A 20,165-nucleotide genomic window follows, 5' to 3' on the forward strand; every position below is an offset into this window, starting at 1 on the left:
TTACTATAACATTAGTTTTCAAATCGCAAAGCGCGCCGAAAAATCGCTCCTAGTGCGTTTCTGGCCTTAAACTTCATCTCAATCAGTAGCGGATACCCACTTTCCCACAAGCAGTGTTCTCCCCAGGCTCTTTTAGCCGGGTGCTCCACCCGGCTAGTTTTGATGAGCACCCGGCTGTCATCGGCTCTCCTTCTCCTATGCTATAAGCAGAGTTGCACACAGAAGCACTGGTCCTGCATTCTCTCATATTGCCCCACCCGGCTACTTTTTCATGCCACCCGGCTACTATTTCATGCCACCCGGCTGGAAAAAAAATTCTGGGGAGAACACTGCACAAGAAAGCTTTTACCTTTTCTCAAACGGATCGTCAGGGGGCTCTGTATGGCTGATATTGTGGTGAAACCCCTCCCACAATCTGATGTCAGCACCAGGGTGCTGACATCCCACTATGGGAGCCTTGTTGCATAGTGGGAAATAACAGCTGTTTCTAACTGCCAAAAATGCATCATCTCCTTCCACAGACATCACCTGCCAGCAGTAAAAATGTCACCATGTAATACATTTCAGAATGTAAATCAGGGAGATAAAATATTTTACAATGGGCAAACACTGACTAAATCATGTATAAATAAATATTGTAAAAATTATAAACTCATTTTCACTGGGGTTCCTCTTAACAAAAAATAAAATAAAAACATACAAACATACAAACAATAGCTCTTCAACTGGAGGAATAAGGAATACAAAGGATACATTCAGGACAGCAGTTTAACTGAGGCCTGCAATGTTAAACTGAAAGACACTGACTGTTAATAAGCACAGAAGAGATCCAGGCACAGAGGTGCACAGAGGACACAAATACTCTAGCTTCCTCTCTGAGGTAGTGGGGCAGTGTTACAAGTGTTACAAAGATTTACACAGAAATACTTAACAAGCCTCCTCCAGATAGACAGATAAAATAAAACATTTGATACACTGATCTATAGTGTTGTAACAAAGGATCTTGGGGCCCCAGTGCAAGTTTTACATGGGGTCTCAACCACTGTGTTGATATGGAGCCCCAAAACTTACCAAGGACAGATGCAGTGTCAGAGAAGTGTAATCAGAGTAAGGAGACAGTTAAGGATTACCACGATTCAATGCACATATAGGAGGTGTTCATAACCAGCATAGCACCAATGAAAAGCTAATAAGATGGATTAACCCTCCTGGCGGTTTGCAAAAAAAAAAAAAAAAATCGCCAGGGGGCAGCAAATCTTTTTTTTTTTATTTTTTTTTTTCATGTAGCGAGACAAAGTCTCGCTACATGATAGCCGCTGCTCAGCGGCATCCCCCCAGCCCCTCCGATCGCCGCCGGCGATCGGAGATCCGGAGATCCCGTTCAAAGAACGGGATCTCCCGGAGGGCTTCCCCCGTCGCCATGGCGACGGGATGACGTCACCGACGTCATCGACGTCGTGACGTCAAAGGGGATTCCGATCCACCCCATAGAGCTGCCTGGCACTGATTGGCCAGGCAGCGCACGGGGTCTGGGGGGGGGGGGGCGGCTGCGGCGCGACGGATAGCGGCGGATCGGCGGGTAGCGGCGGCGATCGGGCACTGCACGCAGCTAGCAAAGTGCTAGCTGCGTGCAGCAAAAAAAAAAATTATGCAAATCGGCCCAGCGGGGCCTGAGCGGTGCCTTCCGGCGGCTTACCCCGAGCTCAGCTCGGGCTTACCGCCAGGAAGGTTAAGGCGGGTCTCTAGTGGGCCCCTCTGGCTCAGGGGCCCCTGTGTGGTCACAACCTCTGCATCTCCTATTGCTACCCCACTGCTGATCTATAGATTGGTAGTCAGGGGCAAACATAGGTTTGTGCAGGCTGTGCAGCTGCTCCCAAGCCCCATGATCTTAGGTGCCCATACAAGGCTGGAATACCATAACATCAACTCATGTCAAGCTACCTAGCAGAGGGCCCGGCCACAGACACAGGAGTGCCTGATTTTAATCAAGTGCACTCTTCTCAATATGCTTCTTCCCCAGTGTTGCCCAGCAACCATTTTACCTGTGTCCCCACCAGCCTGCTTTCCTGTGCCATAGAGATGGCCCGAATGGTTCGCCCGCAAACGGTTCCAGGCGAACTTAAGGTGCTTCGCGTTCGCCGGCGAACTTTTGCGGAAGTTCGATTCGCCCCATAATGCTTCATTGAGCAGAACTTTGACCCTCTACAGCACAGTCAGCAGGCACATTGTCACCAATCAGACTACACTCACTCTTGGAGCCCCACCCCCCCTTATAAAAGGCAAGGTTCTCCTGTCATTTTACTCACTTGTCGGCCTACGGTAATTAGTTAAGGGACAGCTGCTGACAGACTCTGCTAGGGAGAGTTTAGTTAGGCTCTTGTAGCTTTGTTCCTAGTTAATTGTTATTCCTTATATTACCCTCTCCCCTCTCTCCCTCCTCCCTCACACCCAGAGGGAGGAGGGTCTCGTCTTCCAGGGAATTGTAGTATTTCAAAAGCCTGCTTACATACCGGGGCTGGGAATTGAACCCAGGTCTGAGTGTGTGGTAGGTTACTCACTTAACCACTATACCACCACCAACACTACATGCTGAAGCCAGCCTAGCATGTACCATTATGATTAATCCAAGAGAAAAATTAGCTTGCTTGAGGATTTGTAGCATGTCAAAAGCCAACTCACACTGGCTGGGAATAGAACCCAAGCCTACCGCTCTGTAGGCTGCTATCCTAACCATTATAACACCAACACTACATGCTGAAACTTCTTGGAGCAGACTTACTTCCTCCCTCCAAAAGACACACATACATCCCCATAAAATCATTCAACAGCAACTGCATGCACAGTCTTTGTGGTACACAGTCTGTGTGGCACAATTGGTTAGTGCGTTTGGCTGTTAACTGCAAGGTTGGTGGTTCAAGCCCACCCAGGCATGGCCTTGCCTTTTGTGTTCAACAGTTGTCCGAAGAGAACCCCAGATAACCATGTAGATTCATATCTCTCTCTCTCTAGTAGGGATGGTCACCGCTTTCCGCGGAATTGTATTTTCCGCAATTTTAGGCGGAAATTGGTCATTCCGTTCCGTTTGGTCGGAACGGAATTGCTTTTTCAATCTGGCGGAATTCCGAAATTGCCTGTGAAATTCTGCCGGTATCCGTTGATGGTTTTAAGCTGAAAAGTCACTTCAATGGCATCAAGTCCTAGAGAGAGAGCTCATTTTTCTCTTGGGTAGATCACAATGGTACATGCTAAGCTGGCTTCAGCATGTAGCATTGTAGTGTGTTGTGTTGGTGGTATAATGGTTAGGATAGCAGCCTACAGAGTGGTAGGCCCGGGTTCGATTCCCAGCCAATGCGAGTTGGCTTTTGACAGGCTACAAATCCTTAAGCAAGCGAATTTTTCTCTTGGTTTTTCTCTTGGATATATCATAATGGTACATGCTAGGCTGGCTTCAGCATGTAGCATTGTAGTGTGTTGTGTTGGTGGAATAATGGTTAGGATAGCAGCCTACAGAGCAGTAGAATGTAACAGTAAAGGAAAAAAGGGGGTTTGGAGGGCATATATGTCAAACATCACAAAAACCAACAATAAAGTGAAAAAATACAAAATTTATTAATATTATAATCGAACACATTAAAAAGCACCAATATAAACTGCCAGGAGGCCTCACTCAGCAACCATCCAAACACACCACTGCCTAAGACCACCTAATGTGATCAGGGATCCCAAAACATCCTGCCAAAACTAAGCCTAGGCAGCAGTTAGATTGTCGCAATCAGCAAGCCAGCACAAGTAAATGGAGCAGGATAGGTCTATGTGTCCAGCAAAGGCCAAAAAGCTGATGCAGCCTCCACAAACAAGCAATTCAATGAAATGGCATAGCAAGCAGAGATGGATCAGATGAAAGTTGCAGCAGGCACAGTTCAAGCATGTAGCACAAAGCATAGGCCATACTATACCGGATCCTGATGTAGCAAAGCGGAGTCCAGTAAGCTCCTGGAGGCTGCCAGGTCTCTCAACCCCATGTACTGGAGCCCAAGGCTGGGGGAGTAACCTGCAGTCAGTCAAAGAAATCCAATCCGGTGTGCTGATAGAAGGCTGTGGTGATAAAGACAAGGTCCCAGCCAAGGTAGGAGGCTAAAATGGCAGTTCACAGTGTGAAATGGATATTATGACAAGTACAGAGGCGCCAAAAGATTAAAAACAGTACTTAAAAGGTTTAAAAATTGCTGAGGAGGCAGTGGTGGACTTACCTCCAGCAAGCAGACACAACAAGCTGTGTATTTAGAACAAATGAATTTATTGGTACACTCCGGGGGGTAGTCGCAACGCGTTTCGCAGGCAGAGCCTGCTTCCTCAGGCAATAGAGAATGGAGTACACAACAGCATTTGGTCCGGGTAACACCTGGCGCCTCGTTCAAATGGATATTAGGCTCGTCATCCACTATAGGTTAGCCATGAAGGTGCCCCAGGCCATCAGGGGGTGGGTGTGGACGGTGGAAGGGCGGCAGGCCACAAGGAAGAGAGGTGCTCTCACCACGCCGGCAGCCCTGACATGTTTCACCGTGTCTACCGGCTTTTTCGAAGGGAGGCATAGCTACAAAATCATGCACTGCCCAGAGCCCCTTATGGAGCAGTGGCACCGGCCGCGCGCACGCGTAACTACGTATGCGTCAAACCTCATGCATGCGCACTAAAGCCCGCAACAGGCACACAGCTCAGCTCAGCCCCCACCAGTGGCCCAATCACCATGCCGGACAAAGAAAGCCGGCATAAGGCGTGAAGATGGTAGATCACAGGTGAGAGGGCGAAGTGGGGGCGGAGAAAGAGGGACTACAGGGCAGCGCATGAATGCATAAAAGGCATTTACAAAAAATATACACAAATAACATAAATCAAAAACATACAAACACATAGTTACATGGATAATCCGAAAAAAATCTATATTAGTAACTCAGAGTTGACAGGACCAATTGTGATCAAAAATTTAGTATAGAGCATGGACCAGCAAGAACTGCAAAAACGCAGCCATGTCAAAACAGTGCGCTAACTCAGCGCACTCAAATACAAAAGAGTAAAAGCACAAACATATGCCAGCTGTTGCGGCGATGCCACAGAGGAGGACACATGGAGGCACCAGATCAGAGTATGACTTAGCTTGCAGACACAGGGGGCATCAGAGGAGCCAGGGAAACAGGAGGGCAAACAAGGACAAAAGGGCAAACTTAGGAAACAAAAAAAAAAGGGGGGGGGGGGAATCAATTAGGTAAAAAGGCCGCGAACCCGACCGTATCGTTGAGGCCGGGAAATTCAGTGGCCTCCAGCTCGTAGATCCACCGAGACTCTTTTTGTAGTAATAGACGATCAAAATTTCCACCTCTAATAGTGGTATGTATACGATCAAGGCCGACAAATCTTATGCCCGAGGCACTGCCACCATGCTCACATCTAAAATGCCTCGCAACCGGTGTGGTGGATGCAATGTTCTTAATATTAGCAATGTGCTCGCCGATTCTAGATTTAAAATCACGTCCGGTCTTACCTATATAAAAAACGCCACAGGGACACAATAAGAGGTAGACCACAAATTGGGTATTGCAATTAACAAAATGTTGCAAACGCCAATGATGGCCATTGGGAAGAATAACTTCCCTCCCAATTAATAGAAACCGGCAAACAGTGCATCCACTGCAACTATATGTCCCGGTTACGATACAATGGGGGCGCATGGTCTCAATGCCCCGGAACTGGCTCCTGACAATTAGATCGCGCCGAGACGGCGCGCGCCTGCACGTAATCTTGGGTTCTGGTGTCACCAATGGTTAAATTTTGGGGTCACTGATGAGGATATACCAGTGACGCTGCAAAACACGAGTGATCTCTTTAAACTGTTCTGAATAGCGCACACAAAGACGTGCACAGTCCGCCACGTCTCCCTACGAGACCTGCCAGAAGCCAATAAGGCACTTCGATCGGCCATACGGGCTCGTTGATTTGGTAACCCAGATCCCTAAAACGCGATCTCAAAGTTGTTGCTTCCTCCTCAAAAGTATCGGTGGAGGAGCAATTCCTCCTAACACGGAGGTATTGACCCACAGGGGTGCCCCTGACGTTGTGTCTAGGGTGGAAGCTATCGGCCCTAAGAAGGGCATTGTAGCTGTCTCTTTCCTGTACAAACCCGTGGACAAACTGCCATGGTCATCAATGATGACCCAAATATCCAAAAATGAGATCTTTCTACAATCGAACGTCATCGTAAAGCGCAAGTTCTTTACATTCTTATTCAAAATATCGAAAAATTGTCTAAGTTCGCAGGAGGTCCCCGTCCAGACGATAAAGATGTCATTGATGTACCTGTGCCACATCAGAACGTGGCACAGGTACATCGAGAGCCCTTCGTCCGAAAAGGTCGCACGCTCCCACTTCCCCAGGTACAGGTTGGCATAAGAGGGGGCACACGTGGTCCCCATAGCCGCCCCCTGCACCTGGAGGTAGTGCGATCCGTCAAAAACAAAGATATTATTTAACAGCAAAAATCTCAATAGATCTAATAATATATTGGGGGCCGTTCGTCTAATATCGAGCTCGCACAGGAAAGTTTCAACAGCAGCGATACCAAGGTCATGCGGGATACTCGAGTACAGCGCCTCCACGTCCAGAGCAACAAGGTATGCGCCAGGAGGAACAAAGACCCCCTCTAAAATCCTCAAAAGATGCATGGTATCCCTGACATAAGAGGGCAAAGCCTGCACATGAGGCTGAAGATGCCGATCAATGTACACGCTCGCCCGCTCAGTCAGGGAGCCACGACCAGAGACAATTGGACGGCCAGGAGGGCATGTCCTAGATTTGTGGATCTTTGGTAAAGCGTAAAAGGTGGGCGTTATAGGGTGTAGGACCTTCAGAAACTGTACAATGTCTGCCCCTACAACACTGCGCCTAAGGGCGTCATCAATGATAGTAAAGAATTGCTTTTGGCATCTGGCAACCCCGGACGCGGAGACGTGCACATAACACTCCCGCCGTCCTAGTATGTCGAGGCACATATCCCTGTAGGTCTGTACCCCCATAACAACAACGTTGCCCCCCTTATCGGAAGGTTTAATTTCCCACTTAGTTTGCTGCCTAAGCTCCTCCAGCGACGTAAGCTCCTCTACAGAAAGGTTGTGGGAGCCAGAATTCCTCCCAGAAAGACGTTTAATATCGCGTTCCAAAACCGAGACAAAAGTCCTCAGACTCGGGCTGACGGAAAAGGGCGGAAAATGGTGCGATTTATTCCTAAGTTCAAGAGCGGTAGGCCTGGGTTTGATTCCCAGTCAATGCGAGTTGGCATTTGACACGCTACAAATCCTTAAGCAAGCTAATTTTTCTCTTGGATTGATCATAATGGTACATGCTAGGCTGGCTTCAGCATGTAGTGTTGGTGGGGGTATAGTGGTTAAGTGAGTTACCTACCACACACTCAGACCTGGATTCAATTCCCAGCCTCGGTATGTAAGCTGGCTTTTGAAATACTACAATACCCTGGAAGACGAGACCCTCCTCCCTCCGGGAGGAGGGAGTGAGGGAGAGAGGAGGGAAAGAGAGAGGGAGGAGGGAGAGAGGAAGGAGAAGGAGGGAGAGGAAGGATTCCTGGTGTCCTAAAGCAGTGTAGGCCTGCAATTGAACATTCAATGAGATTTCTGACCTCAAAACACTGCTTTGTATTAAATCCAGATTTTTTTCTGGGACTTTTGATGTGTATTTCACTCAACCATGTCTTCCTCCGGGTATTACACCCCTTGAAACATCTTTTCTATCATTTTTCCAGTCAGCAGAAATTTTTCAAAGTTTTTTTTAAGTTCGCCTCCCTATTGAAGTCTATTGCGGTTCGCGACATCTCTACTGTGCCATTGCACAAATATTCAAACTGTGGGTCCTGGCAGCATGAATGGAAGCTGGCATTCTCTGAATTCATAAGCTGTACAGGAAGATGGAGAATACTTGACTTCCATTCACACTGCCAGTAGCCACTGTGAGCACTGCAAAGAGGATTCTGAGCAACTCCCAGTAAACCCAACTTTCACTTAACCTGTAGGGACCATAGAAGTGAATGGAAAGCGATCGAAATTAAGATCGGACTTGAAAAAAACAAAAATCAATCTGGCAGGTAAATCTAACAGAAAATTGCATTGTGTGTACCCAGCATAACATTTGTCACCATCAGCTACATATCATCTTACAGTTTTAAGCACTATATATTTCTGTATCTAGCGTTGGAATCAACTCTGTCAAGTCACTGGAATGCATGCGGACTAATCTAAATTTTCCAATTTTAACTACAACAGAGAAATAAAAAATGCTCACTTTCATCTGGTTAGCCCCAGACCCTTTAAAAAAGAAAGCTATTTTGCTGCTAGCTAAGAAGTGTGTGGTCATCACTATATACTTCAACATAACTGTGGCTAATAGGCGTTTACTTACTGTATTTTTATTTCTAATAAGTATTTAATCATGTTCCATTGTCCAAAAGAATTAAGGACCTTTATCACTCCCACTTTCAAATGTCACAGATTCAGCTTACAATTCTGTGCCTATTAAAGGTAAAGTATGTAAACATTTTACATGCAAATATGGGAAGCCATTTAAAAAAACCACCTAAAGTTTTGAAAGTTACAGTAATGGTAACTTTAGCACTCTGCTAGGGTCAGATCTACCCTCTAGTGTTTACAAGCAGTACTACATAAACGTATTCCATACTCAATTGTCGCAGTACAAAAAACTTGTTTTGATAAGATATTCAAAACAAAAAAAAGGGCATACAAAAAAAAATAAAAATGTAAACATGTACTCTAGATTCCATCCACGTCCCAAAAACATACGGATAAATTAATCGGCTTACCCTAAAAATTGGCCCTAGATCATAATGGACATAGGATTATGCTAGGGACTAGATTGTGAGCCTCTCTGAGGGACAGTTAAGCGACAAGACAATATAGTCTGTACAACGCTGAAGATGATATCAGTGCTATATAAATACTAAACAACTCACATCACCGACGCTCCCTTAGTGGCATTCACAATCTTTTGTAAGCCCCACTTAGGGAGAGTAATAATAATAATAATAATAATAATAATAATAATAATAATAAGAAGAAGAAGAAGAACCACCATTAAAAAAAGGAAAATGTGCTTTTTTTTATAGTAATGCAGTTGCCCATATGCTGATTGGTTACTCACAATAGCTACATGGAATATGCAACAAACACAATTGCTAACTTCCAGCCAGAGCAATATCCTGCCTCTATCTGGCCAGCAGACGCCAGTCACCCAATCAGGTGCACTGTCATACACCCTTTGCCTGCTGTACCATACCTAGCAGGAATTACATAGATTAGCATTCAGGTGGGGAGGCTTCGGTTGGACGCAATCGTGAATTGCGTCATTTACAGGGACGCCCCGTGTAGGCACATCTCCCACACGGTCCCCTCCCTAACCACTCACCTGTCAACCGCATCCTAGAAGCTGCAAAAAATAAATTTAAAATCACAAACACTGGTCCACATGACAGCTTAGGGGCCCCAGGTCTCTCTCACTCACTGGGGCCCCCAAACCACCATGCGACACCTAGAGGGAAGTGCGGGCAAGCCCTGGACCTCTCACCACCTGGACCTCAGTGTTTGTGATTTTAAATGTATTTTTTGCAGCTTCTAGGATGCGGTTGACAGGTGAGTGGTTAGGGAGGGGACCGTGTGGGAGATGTCCCTACACGGGGCGTCCCTGTAAACGACGCAATTCATGATTGCGTCCAACCGAAGCCTCCCACCTGAATGCTAATCTATGTAATTCCTGCTAGGTATGGTACAGCAGGCAAAGGGTGTATGACAGTGCACCTGATTGGCTGACTGGCGTCTGCTGGCCGGATAGAGGCAGGATATTGCTCTGGCTGGAAGTTAGCAATTGTGTTTGTTGCAGTTGGCATTCAGTTTAGAGGTGGTGGGGTGAGTTCCCTGGAGGTGAGAGGTCCAGGGCTTGCCCGCACTTCCCTCTAGGTGTCGCATGGTGGTTTGGGCGCCCCAGTGAGTGAGAGAGACCTGGGGCCCCTAAGCTGTCATGTGGACCAGTGTTTGTGACATGGAATATGCAGTAAGCATCCTTTCCACACAGTAGGATATGCAAAAACTGAAGCTGAAATTGTGTTTCTATGTAAGTTTGGAATTTGTGCTCTTTGAGGTATATGAACTTCATAGAAACATCCAGTCTTGCTGTATAGAGCATTGGGTGCACAAAGAAAGAGCAGGTTTTAATTTTTCCGCACTAATCCACTGATCAGCAGCAAACTCTGTTTGACAATGTGCTAGGATCCCTGCAGTATAACTGTATCTAGTTGAAATGAGGTTTTCCATTAATGCCGGCAATGCATAGAGCTGAAGGGTATTTTTTTTTCTTTGCAGCAGTGGAGTTTCACAGTAGTACCTAATACTTGCTAGAACCTTTTTTGCCTGCAATTACAACTGGAATATGATTGGGAAAAGTCTTTGCAACCTTTTCATATTCAGATATTGCAAGTTTTATGCAATTCTTCAACCCCACCTATCTTCATTCTTTTGTAGAGTCAAACATAGTGCAATCCAAGGGGGGAAGGGAGTATAATGATGCAAGTTATAAAAAGGTATATATTAATACAACATAAATGTTAGCAAGTAAGTCACAGCCTCAGAAATACCTCAAGAGACCGCTTTATTTCTCCAACTTGCACAAGGTCGTCCTCTTCATCATCATCACTGTACTGGACTTGAGAACAGTAGTGAGTGCTATAAGCAGAGTGTTCCTTTACAGCAGTCATCCATTCCTAATTGTAACAACATGGCTATGTAAAAACTGTTTTTTACTATTAAAGAGAAACTGTTGTCAGAGAAATATGAAGGCCTCTAAAGCATGTGAGAATTCTAGCTACAATACTGAGCACCTGGCTATAATCATTTGTAAGTTTACCATACTTGTAATGGTGGCCACTAATGACCCAATCTTTTTTTATCCAATCTTACCAAATCTATGTAGTATAAGGGTTAATTGAGTGAATATACCGAACGAATACTTCATGCAGTTAACTTATATTACATAGAAATGGTAAGATTGGATGAAAAAGATTGGATCATTAGTGGCCACCATAAAAAGAATCTGATCCTCCTAGTATGCATGTTTTTTCAGGGTTAGAGCAAGAGAGGTAGAAAAAAATCAAAAAAAAAAATCAAAAAAAAAAAAAAAGTCCAGGTTTGTTACTCATGAGGTTAAAACCTAAACCTCATAACTTACATGGGGCTTCTTCCAGCCCCTAGATGTCATTTGGGTCGCTCATCACAGGTCTGGTCCTCTCCGGGGATCCCGCTGGCAGCCTGTATGGATTGTCGACCCCTGCACAGTATGTGCCCAATGATGCGGGCGCATGCGCAGAAGGCACCAACCCATTGGCGGTCGGCGATCCATACAGGCTGCCATTCGGACCCCAGAGAGGACCAGAGCTGCGGTGAGGGAACAAAATGACATCTAGGGGATGGTAGAAACCCTAGGTATGTAAACATTTGTTTAGGTTTTCGTCTTGTGAGTCCTTTAAAGGACAATAATTTTTATAAAAAAAATAATTCTGCAGACGCAAGTCAGGTCATTAGCTCTGTGATAGCCATATGCCGAAAGCCCTTGATATATTGCTGTAGGCTGAAAATGTTAGAAGTATAGGTTATTGACAGGTGACATAAGCAAAATACTATTGTACATGAACCTCTCAGTTGACTATGCTGGTTGGAGTCCTGTAAGGGACAGCAAACTAGTGTTGAAACTTTGACAGCAAGAGTGACAAGGAAGAAAAGAAGAACCAATGGTTGTTTATGGCGGATTATGAAATTAGTGGGCAGTCTTAAGCAAGTCCACTCAAGTTTTTTTTTGTTCTTTTAGACATGTGTCCCATTGTGGATGGGCTCATTGTGAATTATGTGCCAACAATCTCTATTTTGGAGGTGCATAGCCAAGCTTTCATGCGAGTTGAGCTGGAGCGGAGCGGGGGGGGGGGGGGGTCTTCTCTTTTTTGATTTTTAAAATGTATAGGTTTTCTGGAAACGTTGTGGACCCCCTGCCTTTAGCACTTTCTGAACTATTGACCAAGAAGTATAAAGAAAGGCCACCCATAGATCTCCCCTCTAGTGCTGCTCCTGCCCCCACATGTGCCCTCTCCCCATCTTTTCCATGTTCTACCCCTTTCCATGTTCCTATGTTTCATGTGCTGCACCTGATTTCTTCAAATTCAAAACACGTGTTGTAACCCTTTATCCATGTGAAGCTATCTTCCGTGTGCAGCAGCTGGCAATTCTATGTACAGGTCTCTTAAAGGTGCCCACTAATGATAACGTCTTGATTGTACAGCATTTCTAAAGTGTAGGGAAGAGATAGAAATGGAAGCTCCAAATTCCTGTGGGATGTTAAAAGTGCAACTTACCTCCCTTGTGTGCTTGAGATTTTTGGGTAGGACTCTGAAGTGGTGAATGCTGTCATCAAAGCATTTTACAGTGAAGGATAAATGATCTGTAGATTTAACCTATGGGGAAAACGAGTATTTGTCAGTTTCAGACTTACAAACATATGAAATGTAAAACAAAAGCAGATAAAAAAATAAATAAATAATGCCGCACAGTCACAGAATAAGCTCCACATTTCATAACAAGTCATTGGTGAATCCAGCATGGAGGCAGCTACATGCACACACTAATTGCACCATTTTTTATTTTATTTAATAGGAATTCACTTAATTCAAGCATGAGTAGGGCTAAGTTCTCACTGAGGTATTGCATGCCATAAAACTAGATCACAAGAGAATGAAGGGGAAAAAGTCACATTGCACTTTTTGTGCATAATGTCACATATAGTGAAGCATACAGTTCAATGAAAATTAAGCTTCACTGAAGCTGTAACACACACACACACACACACACACACACGTTTTCCAGTAAAGCACTGCATGCCTCGCGTTATACCAATGGATCCACCACTCTGCACAATGTGAACAGGCCATTACATTTTAATTGCATCACGTTAGTAATGCAATTATATTGTTCGATGCAATGACCCACAACAGGCTAGTGTGAACGAGGCCTAAGGCTAGGTTCACAATGGTGCATTACATAATGCATGCATTATGACTTATGTGAACGGCAATGGAGACTGCACACAGACCAATTCAAAGCATGCATGTAGCGACGTAGAATCACACGATTAGTTACAGCGCAGTTCTGTGAACAGGCCTATATAAAATTGTATGAGCAGTAAGCGGAGATGCAGAATTATTCTGCAATGCAACTGAGCACTGTGAAAGTGGCCTTAGAGTTGAACACAGCTGTCAGCAAGAAAAACAGATCTAGCAGGCTTTTTAAGAAATGTCCTTTTCACTCTTTGTGAGCACAAAGGTCCTCTGATTATGAATCAGCCACTTTTGGTGCAGTGCTTTGGCCGCCACCATAGGCTGTAATAAGACTTAAGGCTATATAATCGGCACTTAGTGACTAATATGGGCACTGGCGATCACCAGAGATCAAATTAGGGTAGGGGAAGAGGGGTAATTTGGCCGCCAGCAATAGCCGGTGTCCAAACTATGTATTCCCCCCCCCCCCCCCCCTCCCCGAGTTGCGACAACATGGAGCGGGAAAAGCATGAACACCACTGAGGAGCTTGTTTGCAGCAGAGTGAGCCGTCTTTTGGCTTCACCTGCATTAAAATTTGGCCGCAGCAATTTCAAATGTACACCTCTGGTTCTCCTGTTGCCTTTTACCAGCCAAGTCAACAGTCAGTGATAAAATTTAATATTTATTAACTTTCTACATAACTTAAATGTAACATTGTAAAGCTATATGCTTAACAAATCTACAAGAAATATATTGTTTTCAGACATTAGGCAAGGAATCAGTTTTATGTATGCTCACACCAATGTAAAAAGAATCAGTCAGTGGAGTAAGATGCAGTTCTGCTTAAATGGATATACTGTAGTATGAGGGTACAATACAGTACAATATCCTTTACCTAAATTAGATACTAAAGACTGAGGAAGAACCTCACTGCCATTGAGGGTTTTCTACATGCCACATCGGGTGACTGGGCAATAGAACGGTTTTCTTCCAGAGACCTCAAATAAAACAAAGGTTAAGCTGCTAACGGGGTAAGGACCAGGGATGCTCGGATGTGCCTCATCCACGAATTCGGAAATCCGCGTGGTTGCAAAAACAAAAAAAAATAAATCCGCATTCGGCCCCGCCGCATGCGGATTTTCGACCGCGTCCACGCAACCACGCGGATTTTCTGCCGTGAATGGCGTAATCACGCGTGGATTCCCGCCCGGAGGCGGATTTTCTTTTAACGTTAATAACAAAGCCCCCCCCCATACATGCTACAATCCCCCAAATTGCATGGATTATCGAGGTGATAAGGGGCAACATAACTTCAACATAAAAAATTCCCCCCAATTTTTTTTTTCTAGAGAAAATGGATTTTAAAGTGAAATCAACACTTTAAATGGGGCTATTAATTGGTAATAAGTGGTTTTAAAAAGGGATATACGCGTTAAGCAGTCAAAGAGGTGAAGGCGAGTTCCAATGGCACTTGGCGGCGAAGGTACCGCTGGAGGAGGATGAGTGGCTGACGCCAAAAAGGCCCCAGAGAGGTTTTTGTAATTTTTTTTTTTGTTTTTTTTGCAGCAATTAGCAATGACATCGCAGCAGAGTTGTCAGTGGACACGGGCAGTGTGAACGCAGAGTGCAGTGGTGGTAGCGACTGAGTCAGGAGAAGGACTATGCGGGCGGTCAGTTCAGCAGCACAGAAGGACCACGGCAACATACTGGTAGTAGTAGTAGCAGCACAGCGTCATAGTGCTGGCCAAAAAATTAAATGCACCCGGTGACCCGGGCAGTGTGAACGCAGACAGAGTACATTGGTGGAAGCGAGTGAGTCAGGAGGAGGAGGACAATGCCGGCGGTCAATTCAGCAGCACAGAAGGACCATGGCAACATACTGGTGGTAGTAGTAGCAGCAGCACAGCGTCAGTGCTGGCCAAAAAATTAAATGCACCCGGTGACCCGGGCAGTGATATAAAGCAGACAGAGTACATTGGTGGAAGCGACTGAGTCAGGAGGAGGAGGACAATGCGGGCGGTCAGATCAGCAGCAGCAGCACAGAAGGACCATGGCAACATACTGGTGGTAGTAGTAGTAGTAGTAGCACAGTGTCATAGTGCTGGCCAAAAAATTAAATGCACCCGGGTGACCCGGGCCGTGATAACGCAGACAGAGTGCATTGGTGGTACCGTGGTAGCGACTGAGTCAGGAGGAGGAGGAGGACAAAGCGGGCGTTCAGTTCAGCAGCAGCAGCAGCAGCAGCAGCACAGAAGGACCATGGCAACATACTGGTGCTAGTAGTAGCAGCACAGCGTCATAGTGCTGGCCAAAAAATTAAATGCACCTGGTGATCCGGGCAGTATGAACGCAGAGTGCAGCAGCGGGAAGCGACTGAGTCAGGAGGAGGAGGACAATGCGGGCGGTCAGTTCAGCAGCAGCAGCAAAGAAGGACCATGCCAACATACTGGTGGTAGTAGTAGCAGTAGCAGCACAGCGTCATAGTGCTGGCCAAAAAATTAAATGCACCCGGTGACCCAGGCAGTGATAACGCAGACAGAGTACATTGGTGGTACCGTGGTAGCGACTGAGTCAGGAGGAGGAGAAGGACAAAGCGGGCGTTCAGTTCAGCAGCAGCAGCAGCAGCACAGGAGGACCATGGCAACATACTGGTGCTAGTAGTAGCAGCACAGCGTCATAATGCTGGCCAAAAAATTAAATGCACCCGGTGACCCGGGCAGTGTGAACGCAGACAGAGTACATTGGTGGTGACGTGGTAGCGACTGAGTCAGGAGGAGGACAAAGCGGGCGTTCAGTTCAGCAGCAGCAGCAGCAGCAGCAGCAGCACAGAAGGACCATGGCAACATACTGGTGCTAGTAGTAGCAGCACAGCGTCATAGTGCTGGCCAAAAAATTAAATGCACCCGGTGACCCGGGCAGTGATAACGCAGACAGAGTACATTGGTGGTACCGTGGTAGCGACTGAGTCAGGAGGAGGAGGACGACAAAGCGGGCGGTTAGTTCAGCAGCAGCAGCACAGAAGGACCATGGCAACATACTGGTGCTAGTAGTAGCAGCACAGCGTCATAGTGCTGGCCAAAAAATTAAATGCACCCAGTGACCCGGGCAGTGTGAACGCAGAGTGTAGTAGCGACTGAGTTAGGAGGACAAAGCGGGCGGTCAGTTCAGCAGCTCAGAAGGAGGACCATGGCAACTTACTGGTAGTAGTACCATAACACCAAAAAATTAACCAAGGTAGGCACTAGGCAGGTAGTAACTGTCTTTATAAAGGCAGGCATAGTTAACAGCAGCACATGCAGCAGCCACTTCATGTCCCCCTGTGTCCGACAATAGGGGCCAGGAACTCACCTTCCACCCAAGCCTGGTTGATTTTCAGGAAGGTGAGTTTGTCCACAGAGGCGTGGGAGAGCCGAGAGCGCTTCTCTGTGACCACGCCACCGGCCGCACTAAAGCAGCTCTCTGAGAGGACACTGGAAGGAGGGCAGGATAGGAGTTCCAGGGCGTACTGGGAAAGCTCGCTCCAGATGTCCAGTCTCTTGACCCAGTACTCCAAGGGGTCCACGGGGCTGTCGGTGTCATTGAGCCCGCTGGATGACCCCATATAGTCAGACACCATGGTGGTCAGTCGTTGCTTGTGCTGGTTGGTGGTGGATGCTGTGGCGGGCACCTCTGTTCTGGGCTGCTGCACTGCATACAGGCTCTTGCTTAGGCTCTTCAGGTCTCTTCAGGTCTCCGGGGCGCCAGTTGCTGCTGCTGCTGCTGGTGGTTGTTGTTGTGCTGCTAGTGGCAATGGCAGGCACCTCTTGCTGGCTTGGGAGAGCAGTTACAGTGGGGGTGGAAGGCTGGGGGAATGCTTCCAGTAGTCTGCGCACAAGGGCCTCCTTCAACTCCCTTGTGCGTTGCTCGGTGGTGGATGGCATCATTAAGTCTCCCAGCTTCCCTTTCAGACGGGGATAAAGCATCAAGGTAATCCAGATGTCCTCCCTTGAACGCATCTGGATCACCCGGGGGTCCCTGCGAAGGCAGCGCAACATGTGCACAGCCATGGAAAACAAGTGGGCCCTGCCAGCAAGATCTTCCTCGTCCTCGCCATTGTCCCATAACGCATGCCTGTCCTCTTCCTGTGCCATGTCGTTGTCCTCCTCAAACCGCCATCCACGTACAACGCCTGCTGCACTCTGCTCCTCCTCCTCATTCAGGTTAGGGACCTCCAACTCTTCCACTACCTGCTGTGAGCCCTCCTCTGAGCTGGACTGTGCTGCCATCTGCTCCTGTTCTTCCAACTGCCTCAGGGCTTCATCCCCACGCTCAATTAAATTGTCCATTGCCTGCTCCAGTAGACAAACCAAGGGCACCCACTGGCACACAGAGGCCCGCTCCTCACTGACCATCTTGGTTGCCTCCAGGAAGGGACTCAGCACCAGGCATACTTGCTGCATCAGTGTCCACTGAGTGGCAGTAATCATGGGGACTTGCTGGTTGCTGTGCTGACACAGCCACTCCAACATGGCCAGAGTCGAATTCCAGCGAACTGGCATGTCGATGATCATCCAGTGTTGTGGCCTTCCATACTGCTGCTGTAAGGTGGACAAGAGTGCAGAGGCAGTGGCTGAGAGGCGGAAAAAGCGTACCACCGCCCGGGCATCCTGCAGCAGCTCGCTCATCCCCTGGTAGGTGCGCAAGAAGCGCTGCACCACAAGATTGAGCACGTGGGCCAAGCAGGGGATGTGCTGGAGGTTTCCCTGCTGCACTGCTGCCATCAGGTTGGCCCCGTTATCGGCTGCCACATACCCCACTTCCAGGCCTCTGGGGGTCAGCCACCTCCGCTCCTGCTTCCTGAGGGCGGCCAGGACGTTGGTGGCCGTAAGCCTCTCCTTCCTCAGGGTCACCAATTTTAAAAGGGCTTGGCAGTGCCGAGGCTTGGCGCTGCTGCTGCCGAGGTGGGCTTGCTTTCCGGGTGCAGAGGGAGTGTCGTAACAGGACCCTTCTGCATCCCCCCTGATCCCGCGTGGTGGCACCACTAGCTGGGCTGATGCGCTCTTGTCCTCCCTCCCTTCCATCAGTGTCACCCAGTGGGCCGTAAAGGACAGGTAGCGACCTGTCCCAAATCTGCTACTCCACGAGTCCATGGTCACGTGGACCCGCTTGCCCACAGAGTAGTCCAGGGAACGGGCCACGTTTTCCACCGCAAACTTGTGGAGTGCTGGGATCGCGCTCCTGCTGAAATAGTGGCGACTGGGGACTTGCCACTCGGGGATGCCAAATTGGAGCAGCGTCCGCATGGCGCTCCCCTCCTGCACCAGGGAGTAGGGAAGCAGCTGTGATGCCATGGCCCGGGCCAGCAAGCCATTTAGTTTGCGGATCCGCCTGTGGCTTGGAGGCAGAGGCTTGGTCAGACCCTGAAAGGTGTCGCTCAGCAGGGTCTGACGACGCTGGGATGCAGGGGAGACAGAGGAGAGAGACGAACACTGGCTGCCAGCCTCAATGTCTGTGTCCTGAGTAGCCGAGGTGGAAGAGCGCTTGCGTGCTACTACTGCTGCTGCTGTGGGGGATTCACGACCCTGAGGGAGGGATGATGCTGCTGCGCTGGTGGGTCTTCTGCTCTCAGGAACCCCTGCCAGCAGTGCCTGCTTCCTCTTAAAGTCTGCATACTCGCGGCAGTGGCGGCTTCTCAGGTGGCCCTGGAGGGATGAGGTACCCATCTTGCTCAGACTTATCCCACGGCTCAATCTTTTGCTGCATAACCTGCACACCGCATACCTTTTGTCATCAGTACATTCCTCAAAGCAATCCCACACTGGTGACTAATTTACTGCGGCCCCCACTAGCAGAGGGTGCAGCGGAACAATGTGTGGTAGTAGTTGCCGGGGGTTGCATGGTGGTGGTGCCGGCTGAAGCAGTGTCCTGTCTACTTCCTCCACGCCCACTGCTGCCGATGCCCCTGCCTGACATATGGCGATATCCTTGCCTAGGCGACTCGTCATCCTGCTCTGCCTCTGACCATTCTTCCATGGACTCTGACCTTTATATTCAGGAGGGGAGGGCATAGCTCCCCTCCTGTGATTGGTTGCTAGGGCCTGGTTGGGGCACTCTGATTGGCCTGCAATGTGTCACTTCCGCATAGTTTGACGCATTTCCGCAAACCACGACTTCAGCGCCGGGTTTCACGAGCGTGAATGCGGATTTCTGTCCGCATTCACGCGAAGCCGAAGTAGATTTTCGTGGTTGAAAATCTATTCACGGATTTTCGTGTTCGAGGCGGAATGCGTCAAAATGGTCGTGAATCCACGCGCAAGCGTGATCACGACCTGGCGGTGAGCACCACTGGTAAGGACAAGTGTGTGATTTGGACACGCCCCTTTAGCATCTTCCTGTATGTGTAGAATATGGACATTTAATAGCAATTAACGGGGCAGCGGGACCACTAAAACTATGAATTTTAGAAAAGCAAAGTTCAATCAAATTAGGCAGGCACTAAGTTTGGTGAACTGGGATAATGTACTACAACGGGAGGACACTCAAGGGAAATGGCAAGCTTTTATATGTATTCTCAATCAATATTGTAGTATGTATATCCCATATGGAAACAAAATGTCTAGGAATAAAAAAAAGGCCTCTATGGATGAATAGAAAGGTTAGGGATAAAATGAAGAGGAAAAGGAATGCCTATAAGGTCCTAAAACAGGAGGGGACCGAGGCTGCTCTAAGCAATTATAAGGAGTGCAATAAAAATTGTAAAAAAGAAATTAGGCTGGCAAAGATCGAAGCTGAAAATCAAATTGCTAGGGATAACAAATCTAACCCAAAAAAGTTTTACAAGTACATCAACTCTAAAAAAAGAAAGGTTGACTGTATAGGACTCCTAAAGGATGAGGGTGGGAACTCAATGGTGGATGACCAAGGTAAGGCAGAGTTATTAAATGCTTTCTTTGCTTCTGTCTTCACAAAGGAAACAGCACTGTTGCAAATTACAGAGGCAGAAGAGTCTCAATCTTCTAACTGTAATATTAAATTCTTAAC

General features: G+C 47.5%; 1 protein-coding gene across 4 annotated transcripts in view; it reads right to left on the minus strand.

The window, feature by feature from the left end:
* The window catches only part of OSBPL1A (oxysterol binding protein like 1A), a 253,225-nt gene that overhangs the window by 194,970 nt on the left and 38,090 nt on the right, over positions 1–20,165 (minus strand). For all 4 annotated transcript variants that reach the window (XM_068237280.1, XM_068237278.1, XM_068237281.1 and 1 more), the window contains 2 exons: positions 12,467–12,565; positions 10,703–10,828 (listed from right to left, as the gene is read on the minus strand). In XM_068237280.1, the coding sequence (XP_068093381.1) occupies positions 10,703–10,828; positions 12,467–12,565 (225 nt within the window). The remainder of the gene's footprint in view (positions 1–10,702; positions 10,829–12,466; positions 12,566–20,165) is intronic.

This window comes from Hyperolius riggenbachi, chromosome 5 (assembly GCF_040937935.1).
Source record: "Hyperolius riggenbachi isolate aHypRig1 chromosome 5, aHypRig1.pri, whole genome shotgun sequence".
NCBI classification, from domain to species: Eukaryota; Metazoa; Chordata; class Amphibia; order Anura; family Hyperoliidae; genus Hyperolius; species Hyperolius riggenbachi.